Source organism: Austrofundulus limnaeus, unplaced genomic scaffold, assembly GCF_001266775.1.
Source record: "Austrofundulus limnaeus strain Quisiro unplaced genomic scaffold, Austrofundulus_limnaeus-1.0 Scaffold680, whole genome shotgun sequence".
Taxonomy (NCBI): Eukaryota; Metazoa; Chordata; class Actinopteri; order Cyprinodontiformes; family Rivulidae; genus Austrofundulus; species Austrofundulus limnaeus.
In genome coordinates, this window is record NW_013953082.1 from 55169 (window position 1) to 71081 (window position 15913).

General features: G+C 40.1%; 2 protein-coding genes across 4 annotated transcripts; one reads left to right on the plus strand and one right to left on the minus strand.

Moving 5' to 3' along the window:
• Positions 1-199: 199 nt before the first annotated feature.
• Positions 200-7785, plus strand: dlgap5 (discs, large (Drosophila) homolog-associated protein 5). 3 transcript variants are annotated; one of them, XM_014027741.1, is made up of 19 exons: positions 201-315; positions 1191-1431; positions 1588-1775; positions 1910-1975; positions 2104-2134; positions 2216-2290; positions 2387-2494; positions 2666-2740; positions 2828-2862; positions 2962-3197; positions 3293-3448; positions 3564-3652; positions 3736-3896; positions 3974-4075; positions 4944-5181; positions 5280-5815; positions 5917-6082; positions 7315-7364; positions 7483-7785. In XM_014027741.1, the coding sequence occupies exons 2-19, from the start codon at positions 1197-1199 to the stop codon at positions 7594-7596; spliced, it is 2661 nt and encodes an 886-aa protein (XP_013883195.1). In that variant the 5' UTR covers positions 201-315; positions 1191-1196; the 3' UTR covers positions 7597-7785. The 3 variants fall into 3 exon arrangements, with proteins under 3 accessions (XP_013883197.1, XP_013883195.1, XP_013883196.1); XM_014027742.1 differs by having other exon boundaries at positions 204-315; positions 7315-7358; XM_014027743.1 differs by lacking the exon at positions 7315-7364 and having other exon boundaries at positions 200-315; positions 7483-7588.
• On the minus strand, positions 7648-15288 carry rsph10b (radial spoke head 10 homolog B). Its single transcript, XM_014027744.1, has 15 exons — positions 15117-15288; positions 14956-15031; positions 14816-14884; positions 14188-14361; positions 14031-14116; positions 13839-13959; positions 13543-13719; positions 12347-12443; positions 11360-11468; positions 11084-11163; positions 10535-10683; positions 10274-10375; positions 8611-8754; positions 8404-8476; positions 7648-8156 (listed from the first exon to the last, which is right to left on the minus strand). The coding sequence occupies exons 1-15, from the start codon at positions 15194-15196 to the stop codon at positions 7966-7968; spliced, it is 1728 nt and encodes a 575-aa protein (XP_013883198.1). The 5' UTR covers positions 15197-15288; the 3' UTR covers positions 7648-7965.
• Between the last annotated feature and the right edge of the window lie 625 nt (positions 15289-15913).

Sequence of the window (15913 nt, forward strand, 5' to 3'; positions counted from 1 at the left end):
GTGTGTGTGTGTGTGTGTGTGTGTGTGTGTGTGTGTGTGTGTGTTTTCCCCAACACAAAAATGAACCGGAACTTGCCAAAAGGAATCCTTTTCCGCCTTTCTTCGTTCAGTTGTCACGAAGAAGAACAAGAACCAATCAGAGAGCGAGGCTCCTGACTGACAGCCAATCAGCGGCTCTTGTGCTATTTTCAAACCCTCAAACGCATTAGTTGGGTTTGTTTAGGCTGTGCTAAGCTTCTTGGGTTTAGCTTGTCCGCTAAAATACGTTTAAATAAGTATTTTGTTTAGAAGGAAAAGGAAAATATATCAAATCAGGTAATGTGTGCGTTTTTATTCATTGTAGGTCACTGGTAGCCAAATAAAACGATTTAACCTTAGCTTTCGGAAGTTAACTGCTCTGCTAGCTTAGTTTTGTTAGCTGTTCTCTCTGTTCTTCGTTTTTGTGCTTTGGGTGCTGCTGTTGACTGTAATATTTGCGATTTCTTGTCAAAAGTTTTAAATTGTCAGCCTCGAATATCACAATTCACTTATGTATTTAAGAATAAAACATTAAAACCTTTCACAGCCCGGGCTATTAATGACTCGCTGCTCTATCTAAACATGTTTACATGGATATAATGGAACCTCATGCATTTTACTATAACATACTCTTMTTGTTGATTTTCATCATCCAGTACRTGGTGAACATGGCTCTAYTGTGTTGTATWATACTGTCTGTGGAGAAGTTGTTTACCTGTCTTATAGAGTCCAGACGCTTTCGATGCACTAAAGTGAAACAGATTTATTTATCAGTGAAAAGGGACAATGTTAACCAATGAACAACAATAATAAGTTAGCCAAAATGCACATTTTTATCAACATAAAATAACAGCATCACATCTAGTCTTGTGTGCTTCTTATTGATTTGGAAAACCTAAAGAAAAGCCTTTTTTAAATTAAAATATAATAAAAAGTTTATGTTCCATCATGCTACTTATGAAGATAAACTTTGTGTTTCGTGTGTGGGACCTCAAAATATCATGACTGTAAAAATATTGCTATAAAAGTGTGTTTTTGTCTTCATTTGTGCTTGTTATTAACATGCCAGTTGTGTCACTGTAACAGTTGACTGATTGTAAATGTCTTTCATGTTTTCTGTGCCTTTGTTAATATATTTTTGTTTTGCTTTTCCTTTTTTGTCATTACTTCAGATAAACATGGAATCTCGGTTTTCTCGCCACCGACAGCGGGACACGAGCGTCTCGATGCTGAGGGTGAAAATGTCCCGCAGGAGGTCTCAGTCCCAAAAGGAGAATCGAGAACGGACTGTGAACACACGCAGGCAGCTGGATAAACTCCCCGAGCTGGAAACATCGTCCCTGAATGTCTCCGTAGCAACAGTCAACATGTCGACTATTCAAGAGAAGCAGACCTCCACCAAGACTGCTAAAAGTAGGGCTTGATTTGTTTGTTTCAGACACAGCAACAGCTGAAGCAACCCCACACAAATGTACAATGATCTGTCTAGTGATAACACTCACCTATAATGTTTTGAAATCGACAAATGCAAAGTAAGATGGGCGTAATCAAATGCTTATTTTCCAACAGCTATTGCCCAAGAGGAGAGAATGAAACGGCTCGAGCGCTGGAAAGAACAGAAGGCCCTTGAGAAGGAGAAGGAAAAGAGAGAAAAGGAGCGCAAAGGAGTATTTAAAGTTGGCCTCTATCAGCCAAATGACACCATTAACTTTTCCTTGCTGCCCTCAGTCCAACCTACTTCATCCAGACTGAAGGAGGTAATGGTACACTATTTAATGCAAGCATATCGTTGTTGCACCACTCACTTCTACATTGGTTTGATGTAATGAAGGATTTAAAAAAGGAGGGGCTCGCTATTTATATTTCAGTAAAATATTTTCATGTCTTTCAGAAAAAGGTGACATCTCAGAGTACCAGAGTCACCCGTTCAATGACGCAGCGTCAAGTAGCACAAAAGGTGCTGTTTTTTGTGGGGGTGTTAAATTTTAAATCAGTATTTTCTGATGTCTTTGTACAATCTGATAACGAATATAATCTAATTTATACTTTGTTGTTTTTATTTTTCTTTTGCCAATGTCTGCRCAGCCTCTGACGTTGCAGAAACCAGCAAACGGAGGTAAATGAGCTGAATGCCTCTTTATGAAACGGTGAGCTGAAGCCTCGTATTTTAACGTCCCACTCTTTCCTCAACCTGCAGCAGAACCATCAACCAGAGCCCGCCTCGCTGTCGTCAAGCCTCAAGCAGCTGCTGCCCAGGCCAGAGCCGGTGCAGGTAACTAATGAGGGCACGAATCCCGGGACATGACTGAACCTCGACACCGGCTATTGTCTTTCTGTATTTGCATCTCAATCTGTGTCTCTGTGTCAGGCTGTCCTGCCGTCCAGGCTCCCACACGAGCTTCAACCATATCGGCCAGCACGTCTCTCGTTACAAAAGCTCTTGTGACGAAAGATGATCGTAAAGCCAGGGCTGCAAGTACGTGACCATTCTTTTTTTTTTTTCTTTTTTTTTTTGTTAATCTAAAAATATATCACTCTTTGGTTTGCTGTCAGAGAAATATTTCAATGTAGGAGAAAGCAGCTTTTTTTTATTTTGTTTTATTTTTAGAAAACTGCAAGCATGTTAAGTGTTATTTTCTGCCCTCAGATGTGAGAACAACAAGGTCCAGAGCTGTTGTCAACCCTCTGCCTCCTCCCTCTGGTGAAGGAGAGAAGTGTAAAGGTACTTTTTAGATTCTACCTCACTTCTTCACTGCTTTATGAACATCAATAGTTTGAATTGTTTTAAACCCCACTGGCGTCTTTGCAGCTGCGAGAAGCACCACAAACACTGCTGCCGTCGAGGTGAGGCGTCGCTGAATATTTCACACTGCATTCTACAGGAGCTTTAAAATAAAGGTGCATTATGTTGGTTGCTATTTTCCTTTTTTATTGCGTGTACAGGAGCAAGAACCGAGGGAGCACCAGGAGGAAACACTATGTCCTCCCAGCCCACAGCCCTGTCCYGAGGAGGAAGACATGGCAGTGGACCAAGCTCCAGAGGATTCTGTTCCTGTCAGGAACTCKGTCCGTCAGTCTTTTGCTCCGGAAGGTTTTACCTTCCAGGCTCCTGCTGGCATGTCGTCTTTTAAGTTTGAGCCCCTGACTCCTCGCTCGGCCGACGCCTTCCTGACACCGAGGTCTGTGTTTCTTTTCCATGTTTAAACCATCGTGCGGATTTAAAACTCCCTTTTGTTCAGGTTCTAAATGCTGACATGTGATTTCTTTTATCCAGTTCCAGTTTTAACGTTCCAGCTTCGGTGGTAACGCCTGAGCTGCAGCCTCAGCCCAGTGAAGCCACGCCTCCAAAGACTCCTCATACATCTCCTGCAGTTGCTCCTCCGACTCCAGGAAATCCCCTGGAATCAAAACACAATGTACCTTACTTCAGGTGGTGTACTTTTCTTTTTCTTTTTGTTTCTGTTCCTGATCTAATCATCCTTTCTGTGGTTCGGTTTTTAAACACAAACCGTGCATCGTGTTTGTGCTGACTCTAATCTGTTCAGATCGGAGATCGCCAATGAAACAGACAGACTGACGGCTCTTTGTCACATCTGGGAGGCTAAAGTGGATGATGAGATCATTCCAGAAGAAAGTGAGTGCTTCTTGCTAACCAACAGTGACATTTTGAATGTGGAACTAAGGACTCAAAGTGGCGCTGTTGCTCTTCTCGGGCAGTGAGGGATGGCATGCGTACGGCTGTGGGTCAGGCGAGGCTGCTGATGAAGGAGCGTTTCAAGCAGTTCAGCGGACTGGTGGACGACTGTGAGCTGGGGCGCGGGGAGAAGATCACCACCTGCACCGACCTGCAGGGATTCTGGGACATGGTTTATTTCCAGGTTGGTGTCTTGTAAGAGACAAAGTTGTTGTTTTTTTTTCATGAAGGCTGATTGTGAGATCTTTTGGTCTTTGCCAGGTGGAAGACGTGAACAAAAAGTTTGAAGCACTCAAAGAGGCAGAGGGTCGAGGCTGGGTGGAGGAGCACAAGTCTCCTCCACGCCAGAAGAAAATAGTAAAGGTGAAGACTCCAAAATGTTGCTTTGTTAAAATGTTTATTTTATTTGCATCTAAATTTTGCCTGTTTTAGAAAGGACTAAAGTCAAAACTTATAGAAACCATACAAAGGACAAACTTTTARTAGCTTTTTAATCCAGGGTTCCTGCAGATCATTAAACAGTTTTAAAAGTCATTGAATTCATAATCTAAAACTAAGGCCTTAATTAGCCTTAAAATGTCTTAAATCAATCTTTCATAAGTCTTAAAAATGTGAACACATTGTAAATAGGATGATTGTAATTCATCTCATATATTAAAATAATTGGTAATGTTTATTTTTTTAATATTTGCATGCAGACATTCCCCTTTGACATCACTTCCTGTTATTTCACATGTAAATATCTCAACAACCGTCCATCTGAGCAATGAGAAATTTATTTAATATGTTAATAATGTTGTCTTTCCAAAAATGCATTCACTTTTCTTACAAACATTTAATGTCACAGGCACTTTAAGGTTTCATCTACAGCAAGTTGGGGTTTAGACCCCACTGTGGGTCCTAAAACTCCAAATTTTKGGTCGTTAATTTAATTTCTGGAAATCGTAAGTTTAAAACTGACTGCTAAGAATGTTTCTGCTAAAGTTAGATATGGATAAAAACAATTGGTCTATTAGCAATATTAGATTACTTCAACCAAAAACACTTTGATTTATGAGTTTCTGCCAGTTTTTATTCTTTTGTCATTTGTGTTTATGAAATTGGTCTTAATTTTAATTTCACTCGGCAATCAAAAATCTTAAATTGCACTTGCTTTAAACTGTAGGAACCCTGTAATTGCATCTCAAATCTTCAACTAAGTATTTTTTTGTTTGTGTTTTTCTGTTCTAAGAAACTACCAGCTGCCCCACCTGCCAAACCAGCAGGAACCAAAGCTGCGGCTAAGTCTCGTCTGGCTGCTGTAAAAGCTGCTATGAGAGCCAAACAGCAGGCAGCTGAGGCTGAGAAAGCAGCAAACGCTGAAAACCCCGCCCCTCAGGAGCCACAAGCCCAGGCAGCGGACAGAACTCTGGAAACTGTCGTCTTTGATGGAGGTTTCTTTAAGGTGGAGAGCCCGGCCAAGGCACCAGGTCAGAGAAATGACGTTTTATGTTCTTTGCTTGTGAATTCTCCTTCCTTTCGGGTTGAGCTGCAGGATTCGTCCTCAGTGCCATATTTGTGTTTCCAGCTCGGAGATCGAGCCGCCCGAGTGCCGCCGTGCTTCCTCAGGCGTCTCCCTGCTCCCTGCTCTCACCCAGAAGAGCCACTCRCAGGTCCCTCGCGCTGGCCCGGACTCCCGTCAGCGCGAAGCCTTCTCCTGCTCAGCCCGCCCACTCTCCAGGGCAACCCCGCCTCACCCTGGAGCAAACTCCAGCATCGAGGTCTCGGCCRTGCACTCCTCAGAGCCGACGGGATGCGGTAAACCCCTCCCTTTGGTTCTCACCTGTGAAGGAAGTGCTTTCAGACGAGGCCCAGCCTGAGCAGAGCCCCACACAGCAGTCAGAAAGTGTCTGTATGCAGGAAGCTTCTGCAGAGGAGGAGGACAATAAAGCAGCAATCACCACAAGCAAAACTCTTCCACCGGTCCTGCAGGCCCCCGAGCCTCCATCCTCTCTGAGTTTCACGCTGTCGCCCCGTGGATCTCCTGGCTACGCACCYGCCTCCTCTCCTGCTGTGGAGGCCCAGCAGTCTGTGTGTCACACGCCCAATAGTTCTGTCACTGAGGTGAACAGTTTGACCTTTCTTTGTTTTATTGCAGTCAGTTCACCCCGCCAGGACAGGTGTTGTTTATTTGCTCCTGCAACTATTGTTTCTTGTACCTTTAGGAACTTCCTGGTTTGGATTTTGAGCGCTACCTCCAGCCTTCACAAAGATGCAGCCTGTCACCAAGAGATGCGGCTGCTGGAGAGATGATGTCACCTGAGAGAGCAGACGTAGAGATGGAGAGTCCCCGAGGGCAACCTGAGGAACTTCTCATGCAGCAGGAGCCAGGTATGGCACACACTCAGAATCCAGTTGGGATTTTGGATTGGATAAAGCTGCTGCAGGCAGGGATTTCTACAACCCCAAGTCTGATATGATTTGGAGATTTTGTAAAAATGTATATAAAAAAGAGAATGCAACGATTTGCAAAACTCATAAATCCAAATTTTATTCGCAGTGAAGCTTATTAAACCTATCAATGGAATGAGGCAACAACAGGATGTCAAAGTAAACAGTGTGCATAAAAAACAGGTGGATGAGATTTTACGAGTTCTGTTGTCAGTAAGAGAGGTAAGGGTATTTTTAAGAGACTGAATTTCTCAGAGGTAAAGATGGGCAGAGGTTCATCAGACAACAATAAAACTGAATTTAAAGGTAGTGGAACACTTTCAGAGTGTTTGTCAACAGAAAACTTTGAGTATCCCAAAATCTGTAGTTCATAATGTCGTCAAAAGATTGAATCTGGAGGATCTCTGTGCTCAGAGGACCAAGCTGAAGGTTGATATTAGACAACTACAACCTTCAGACCCTTCCACAAGTCATTGTAAACACAGTTCATTGTGCCATCCAGAAAGGCAGATGGCATGAACAACTTCTACATCTGTAAAGGTGCCATCAATGCAGAAAACTATGTACAGRTTTTAGAACAATTGCTCCCCTCCAGATCAGGTCATTATCAGGAAAGGCCTTCCATATTCCAGCAAGACCAGGTTAAACCTCATTCTGCATCAATTACAACAGCATGACTGACCTGCTGCAGTCCAGACCTCTCACTAGTTTAAATCATTTAGTGCAGAGGTGCTCAGAGTGGGCCAAGCCATGTGATTTGGCCCACCAGCAATTGTCCTGGCTATAAGGTTGTAATCTCCTGTCTTATGTAGAAAAACTATATTTCCASTTTCATTCCAACAATGTTAGTGCAGACGATAGAAGTGCACCATGGTTCTTACTTTGTCTTTGAATTATATTCAAATTAAACATAAAATAAAAGTAACTACAAGAGACATTTAGATTAGGTTTAAGCACACATCTAGATTTGCACACTTTTTTTATTCACTGTGAATAAATTCTGTTTATTAGATGCATAAATTACTGCATCTTCTTTCATTACGTTTTRTGCAACTTCCCATCTTTTTCAGAGTTGGGGTTTAGGAACATATTGCAGTTTTTACAGAAAAAAGTTGTGCTTATCTGATTGTTGATGAAAACCTCAATGTTGGCTCTTTTTCTGCTCATCACAGCATTCACAGCGGTGTCTTCAGTCTTTACTCTTCCATCACCACAGGTTGAGGTTCTTCTACTTTTCATTCCTTTAGATCCAAATATTTATTCAAATCAACGTYTCTAAGTCAGATTTGTTTCTTCACTAGCATCTCATCTTTGCTGACAAAGATGTCTGTTGTTTTTAGGTCCAGACTGCTGAGTCCGACCTGCTCCTCTTCACCCCGGACATGAGGGACAGGATACGGGAGTCTGTTTGTCCCAGGGACCTTATGGTCTTCACCCCACCTKCCAACATGTAGACAGAGAATGTCAAAAAAATTAAAAGATTGTTTTTGATGCCTTGTTTTTTGTTTGTTTGTTTGTTTTGTTTTTTACATGAATATACTTTGATACTGTCTTTTAAACCCGTGTTTTTTTGACTGAGTTGTTTTGAGTAGTAAAAAAATATTTTTGTTTTGCATAAAGTTATAAATAAAGTTCAAACAGGATGTCCAATTGTCGTCTTTTAATTATAAAACAACGACAAACACTTGCTTTAAATGTAGATTTATGGTTTTGATTTTCAACTGTGAAAATTTCAGAACAAATGACTTCTTTCTTTGTGTGTTTTTCTGCTTATTCATATTTAATGTCAACCTTACAGACCAACAGTTATGAGCATGAATTGATTATAAGTGCAGTTCTTTGCTCTGGTTCTTCCTCATCTCTCTTGTCACTGACTGGTAATTGTTAAATGCAGGAAGGAAATATTCCTCAAAAAACCATCGATTTGTCAGGATGAGGAGCTCTACTTGAGGGGTTTTGGCTTCCGTTTTGCTTTGTGGCTCATCTTTTACTTCATATTGATGCTCAGTGTGATCTAAAAGAGAAAAGAAATCTTGTTAGACAAAAGTATTAGTTTTTAATTGCCAAAGGTCCTTTTACCAGGGAAATTCTGTTGATTTACCTCCTTCAAGTTCACCCTAACAAGTCATGAGTGATCTTCAGATTTACTAGACATGATTACAAGCTAAAGCTAATAGTGCAATATATATATATTTGATTATATGTACTTAAATATACTAAAAGATACGTACGTACAGCATTACTAAAATAACAAACCAAACCTTCGACTTGAGGTATTTCTTGACTTTTGACTTCTTCTCCACTTGCCACATCCTGAGCAGTGATGTTTCCTGTCTGGAATAAATTACATCACATTTGTCTACAACAAAACTGGATAAAAAGAAATCTTGATCTTTTCAGGAGGAAAAAAAAACATTTACAAAATGCCCACATATTGTAAAATGGATAAAAGATGCAGAGGATCTGACCTGTTGGTTCTCATCCTTCAGCAGATTCCCTCTGATCTGGTCCTCAGATCTGAACAGGACCTGGTTCTCCGGATCATCACAGACCTGCTGACGCTTCACCTCTGCACAGCCCAGAAGACATTCGAAAAACTCCAGGAATGTGATCTGCAGCCGAGAATCACAGCAGACGTTTAGAGGAGAGAAGAAGGGTGAACGATAAAGCAGGGTTCAGGAACCACCGGGCAGCTCTTTGGAGCTTCCACCAAAACTAACATGGAAATCAGGAATAGAAAAACAACAAATGTATGGCCAATCATTCTGATTACATCCAAGATTACAACCTTGCCTTTGACGAGAACTTTAGATAAAACGTTTTAAGTAAATGAAATTTTATCCCCAATCAAATATTCAACAAACAACTTTTTTGTGTATTTCTTTCATATGCCTTATTGTTTTACGTGGTATATACAAAATTTTCCCACAAATTCAGCTGCTATTTACACAGGCCTGTATAGATAAGCAGATGCAGTGAACAGTTTATTRCAGATTTTTAATTTCCTGATGTCAAAAACTATGATTTTTGTATGTAGTGTTKATATAAAACTTGCTGAGTTTTAGCAGCTCTGAGCAAATAGTATTTATTTGGAAGAGGACCAGAATGGCTGTTTGAACTCAGGGTTCTTGCCAGGTCTTAAAAAGTCTAAAATTTGAAAATCCAAATTTTAGGCCTAGAAAAATCTTAAAAACACCCAAATTTTCATCCAAGGTCTTAAATTTAGTTTTGTCAAGTCTTAATTTTTYCTGCTTTTGATCATTCCTGAGAAGCGTTGGCTGCAAAAATAAAGAAAGTTAAAAGTYGTAATCGGAGGTTGACACRATCTGTCTTCATGAAGAGCTAAGTTTGTTACTGGTCATGATTAAACTACAAATCCCATGATAACTGCAGGCAAAACTGTCAGTTTACTTCCATGTTTTTGACCTCTTTACCGCTACAACCCCCCACATACAGTGGCTTATCTACCTGCTCTAAAAACAGAAGTTCAGTCATGTCCACTGCTTGTTGTTTAAACATGGGAAAGTGTGTTTTCAATAAGACTTGACTTGATATCAGTGATTTTTTTCACTCGGTTGAAAGCGGTTCACAGCAGTCAGATATGATCGTTTCATTCAAATAATTTAGTGTTTTTTGTATTAAAATTAAATATTCTTTAATAAGTAAATTGATAGCAATAAAAGGTTTCTATTGTAAAATTTCTGGGACCATTTGAATGTTTCTGTTAATGCGTCGATTTGGTTTTAAATGTCATTCCTAATGGTCTTAAAAGGTCTTAAATTGAACTTACTGAAATTGTGACCTGTAAAGGCTGCAGACCCCTGACCTACAGCCAGTGCTATCATGATARGGTAAGTATTTGCCTAGGGTCCCGAGGTAAAAGTGGTCCCCTGAGGGACGGTGGTGAAGTGGCCAAATGCAACGACCATATGAAACATGATAATAATTAATAATTGCTGTTTACATCATAATTCTTTCACGTGACTCTGGTTAATGTAGTTAAAAGTGGGATGTAGTGTGTACAGGACCTCGGTTGTCCCACTTGCCTGGAGCCCCATGGTGTCTAGAAACAGCTCTGCCTACAGCTGCAGCGACAAACACACCACAACCTGACTGGTTTTAAGAACAAACCTGTTGTTGCAAAAAGGCCGATCTGTTGATGTCACGGTACTCTGCGGTGCTGACCTCCATAAATTTTGTTGTTGTCAGCTGCTGATCGAACAGACGCAGATCCTGTGCAGAAAGACACTCATTAAAATCTTTTTTTTAAAAACACACATCGTACTGGAATKATCTTCAAACTAAAATGGGAAGATAATTTCGAACAGCACTTGTAAATTAAATCAGTTCAAACAGGGCAGGAACTCTGCAGGCAGAGACGAGAAGCTGCACCTTAAACATCCACATGAGCTGTCTCCAGGTCACGGTCTTCTCGTCTCGGCGGGACGTGTTGACAGCGCAGAACACCTCGAAGACGTCCCAGCACCTCTCCGTGTACTTCAAGGCCTCCAGGGCAACATCTCGCTGCCTGAACAGGAAGCCTGGCTCGAGGGATATTCAAGTTGTTGAACTCGGCTTTAAATTGCTGCACAATGCAGAGCCAGAGAGTAAAACTACAAACAAACTACTGATGAACTGGACCGTGTGTGGTGGTGGTTATTTTTAGACATTATTCTGTTTGTTAGTTTTCAACTGAAGGCTCATAAGAGAGATGACTACTGAGGTTTAAAAACAAGAATGCACAATAGAAAAGACCAAGAATTCCTCAAAGGAATGCGTACCACACACTACCTTTCATGCCTAAGATGTTATGTTGAGAAATGAAACGTTAATTTTATTACGTCTACTTATCTGTTGTTATGTTTTTGTATTCCTATATTTTCCTTTTCTATTTAAAAGTCTTGACCCTGAGTGGATATTATTAAACGCAGGTTTCTGCACCTTTAACTTTTGTGGCGTTCGGAAGAAGATCTTCGGTCAACAGTTTGGTGAGGCAGGAGGCCAGAAGGTGCTTTTCAGACCTGGAAGTAGAAAAACCATTTGTGTTTTCCAACTCAGCATATTTCACAGAATTCATTTTTTTCCCGCAATTTCAGCTATTATTGTTTTTTCAAAGCCTGAAGATTATCCATCGTCGTCATCGAACCATTAAAGTGTTTTATCAGAATACTGTAATTATTAAGATGATTGTAGAACAGTAGAGGTTTTATTCTTCACATCATGTCTTTCTTGTAGATGTGGAAAGCCAGAATCACAAGTCTACTGAGGAACTCCCGAAGAAGCATGGGGGTGAAAGGAGAGTGGATCTCTGCAGAACTGGCCTCGTCTGGAATGAAGAACAACATGAACTAGACATGGGTTTTTACGATGTAAAAACAAGTGTGCATTGCCACGTAGCATGGCTTTGCCTGCAGCATTGGACTTGCAGAATGAAGTGTGACCAAGTTCAAATGTGTTTTCTAATTATTATCAGTCAAACACCTGCCAAGTCAGCAGGTGTTTGTAATAAGGGTAATTGTGTGACAATATAATAAACTGAAATTATGTAGTTTTACTGAAACAGTTTGTTCATAGCTGGGATTGAACCCTGATCTCCTGAATGAAATCCCACAGTGTTCACCATGACACTTTAGGAGCTGTGGCAGAGGACAATCCCAGGGCTTGGATTGTATGTTTGCAGAAAGAGTTTACCTTGCCAATGCAATTATTGACATTAAACTGCATAATATTACAGAAATAGAGCAGTATTAAGACAATATTATAGTAAAACATCAAAATACAATCATATTAGTACTGTAAACACTGAACTACTGAGTTGAAATATTAAACTATGGTGCAGAACCAMGKTGAGTACAGCATGGGSCAGTATTGGACCAAWAAAAGGCTCCATTGACTGCTATTATAATTCATTAAACATTAATATTTCATAAACTATARGYTTTACAGGCACCAAAAGGCATAGCCATCATTTGGCACAGGGGCTTTACAGATATAAATTACAATGGAGCTGTAGGACAAAGTATGCAGGAGGAGAAGCATGCCAAAGTTGAGATGACTTGGATGGGAAACGAATCACAATAGTGTGCATTGCATTGGCAATGCACACTATTAGCATTGTCCAACACATTCAGCATGTCTGCAATGAGACACAAGCTCATTGATCTTTGGAGTTTATTGATTATTGTTACTAGAAAATAATTTTACCACATGATGTTCCAGTTCCGGCTAAACTGGGTCTCATCAGTCGGTCATCCACAAACTCTCCTTCAAACACTTGTCCATTCGTGGCAGTGAATTTACCCTAAACAAMCCAGAATGCATTCACTTATATTAAAAAAATAGTATTTTTTATTTTTTTTACAGTATGTGTAAATAACTACACAAAAGAAAGAAATATGATAATGGTTAATCTGTGTGTTTGTTTTGTTTATTAAATCAGGACACTGCAAATTAATGAACAACCCTATATTTCTGTATAGACTGTAAAGGAGCCAAATTATAGCATAGTTATTATTTTACATCTCTAGTCCTGAGGCAGGAAGACAAAACAACTCAAGATCACAATATACACTCTTATTTTGTATGTTAGCAAAATATCTGATGAACCACTTCATGACTTTCAGAAAATAATCACTAGATACARTGGAGGAAATAATTACTTGATCCCTTGCTGATTTTGCAAGCTTGCCCACTTGCAAAGACATGAACAGTCTCTGATTTTATGAGTAGGTTCATTTTAACAGYGAGAGAATAAAAACAATAAAAATAAATCCGGAAAATCACCATTTATAAATTGTATAAATTTATTTGCATTTTGCAGAGTATTACAAAGCATGTGATCCCCCTACCAACCRTTAAGAGTTCTGGCTCCTATAGACCAGTTAGACGCTCCTAATCAACTCGTTACCTGCACTAAATACAGCTGTTTTGTATTGTCACGTGTATAAAAGACTCCTGTCCACAGACTCACTCAGTCAGACTCTAACCTCTGCAACATGAACAGGACCAGGGAGCTGTCTAACAATGTCAGGGACAAGATCATAGATCTGCACAAGGCTGGAAAAGGCTACAAACCCATCAGTAAGATGCTGGGTGAGATGGAGACAACTGTGTTTAACTATTTTTATAGCAAGTCCAGGGACAAYAGATGAAAATTAGCCTGTGGYTAACTCTGGCACATTTACAGAAATGTTGATWRATGTGCATTGTCCCTTCTAAATAAATAAAATTCAAACAACARTAGAAGAGAGTTMTTCACAACACGTACTCGAAGTGTAAACAGATAGTCAAGATCTCACAGTATGACATGAGATCAAACGTAACGATTTTCAAAATGTAACCAAAAACTTTGTCATTTGTCACATTTTCACACGTGAGACAGCAACGTTTACTGGCCTCACCTGTCCATGTTTTTTATTGTTTTTCCATCCTCCTGTGTAGACGGCACCGCCAGCGTAGTAAAAAGTCCCTTCTCCGTGCCTCTGACCCTCAGAGAAATTCCCCTTGTACTGGTTGCTCTGGAAATACTGGGAGACATCTGCTCGCTCTACGATCCACACGTGCCTGCCAAAACCATGCTGGTAAAAAAAAAAAAAAAAATCCAGTTTAGATGCCCAATTACATTTTTAAATATTCTAACATGACTGTTCCTTTAAAAGAATTAAAAAATAAAATAAAAAAAGAAGAAATTTCCTACCTGGACTCCATTTTCCCATCTTCCTTCATAACGCTGTCCCTCTTTCAGCCAATTCATGGTGCCCTCGCCATGCCTCATATTGTTCTTCCACTCACCAGAGTAAGTGTTACCAGAGGGGTAGCTGTTCACAAACAGATTTTATCTCCCTGGGCTAAAATTCACAAATTGTGCATTTACATATGACATCCATACCGTCTTACTCCTGATCCCTCTCTGCTGTTCATCACCCATTGTCCTTTGTACCAAGATGTCTTGTCCTCATTATAATACACTGTACCCTATAACCATACGCCTTTAAAATATATATATTAGAAAAAGTAACTACACATAAAAATAGAGAGAATCATACCTCTCCATGCCTCCTATCCTGGTCCCACTGCCCTACGTAAGAAGGACCATGGTTGGCAGATTTGTAGGAGCCCGTCCCGTGTCGTCGACCACAGCAGATCYCCCCCGTATAGCTGCTGCCATCCATCCAGGTGTAGGTGCCCCGGCCTGATGGTTTATTGCACGAAAACTCTCCCTGTTGGATCAGACACTTAAACTCACTTCAACATCTGACATAACACAAATGCGACAGTGAGCTCATCTGTTGTCGCGTCTAAGCAGCTGAAAGAAATAAAACATAATGAAACACATGCTTAAAGCAAATATAACAAATGATATAGAAAAGGAGATGAAATTATAAGCTCGAGCTTAATCAAGGGTCAACTTCAAGTTCAATTTATTGACTAACTCCTCCATAGAGCTTGATTTTTTAAAAAGTATTATGTTAAATTATTCATTAAAAAATGTTGAATATCCCCTGTCCCAATACATGCCCAAGCCTCCATGTTTTTGGACCTTTTTAAAAAGCAAAATCAAAGAAGAGACAGGTTAGAAGGCCAGCCCTAACATTTATTATTCAATGGACCAGATAATATTGTCACGTGGCCCAGATCTGGCCCGCGCGCCTTGACATGGACATGTCACCTCACCTCGTATTTCAGGCTGGTTTCCAGAATGAGAACCCCGAGTCCATGCATWAGTCCTCCAGAGAACATCCCCTTCAAACAAAAGAAGTTATTTCGTTTAATTTCTGTCACAAATGAAGCTAATTTCAACACATTTGGAGCACCTTRAACATGTGTCCGTCCTCAAACTGAGCGATTCCTTCGCCATGAAACTGTCCTTCACACGTTTCACCCAAGTGCCTTTAATCAGAATGACACAAACGTCCGTAGAAAATTGGATGCGACTACATGTTAAACTCGTACAGTTTATTTATCAAGCAGGTACCTTAATATTTTCAGACAAATTTCGGGGAGTTYGAAGACGTCTTCACCGCATTCCTCATCAAAATCTGCGAGCGATGTCATCGTTTCACCTTTTCCTGCGGAGTTTTGCTTTTTATCCTCGTTTCTGGACACACTTTTCAGCACTACTATCACCGTGTTTACCTTTCGGATTTTTTTTTTCTTAATGGTTGTTTATTTCCCATCTCCATGGCGACAGTACGGCAACTTCTTTAGGTCAAAAAGCGCATTACAGAACTATGCAGGCAAAATGAGACAAAGCATTTAACGAATTAATTGAACATTTTGCACACTGTGACAAAATTAATTTCAAAGTTTAGTTTATGATCTATAACTGTCCCAAGATATTTATGACTTTGCACTCTTTCAATGGCTTGACCTTTATGCTTGTGGGGTTTTCTTCTAAAATCAATAATCATATATTTTGTCTGATCAATGTTTAGAAGAGTCCTCACACCATCCAACAGTCATCAGTCACCTGTCCATGACCACTTTCATTTCCTTTAAGCAGACTGACAATAACAGAATCATCTGCTGCATACTTTATAATGAACCTGTTGTCACATCTGCTCCGACACACTTGTGTACAGAATAAAAGGTAGAGGTGACAGTACACATCCTTGGGGTGACCCAGTGGAAGAATGCTTAAAGTCACAGAGACACTTATTTACTCTAAAATAAAAGGATCCAGCCCACCAGATTGTTACACAAATCAAACTATTCCACAAGTTTCTTGATTAATAAGAGGTTGGATTGTATTAAAAGCTGAAACATTAACAA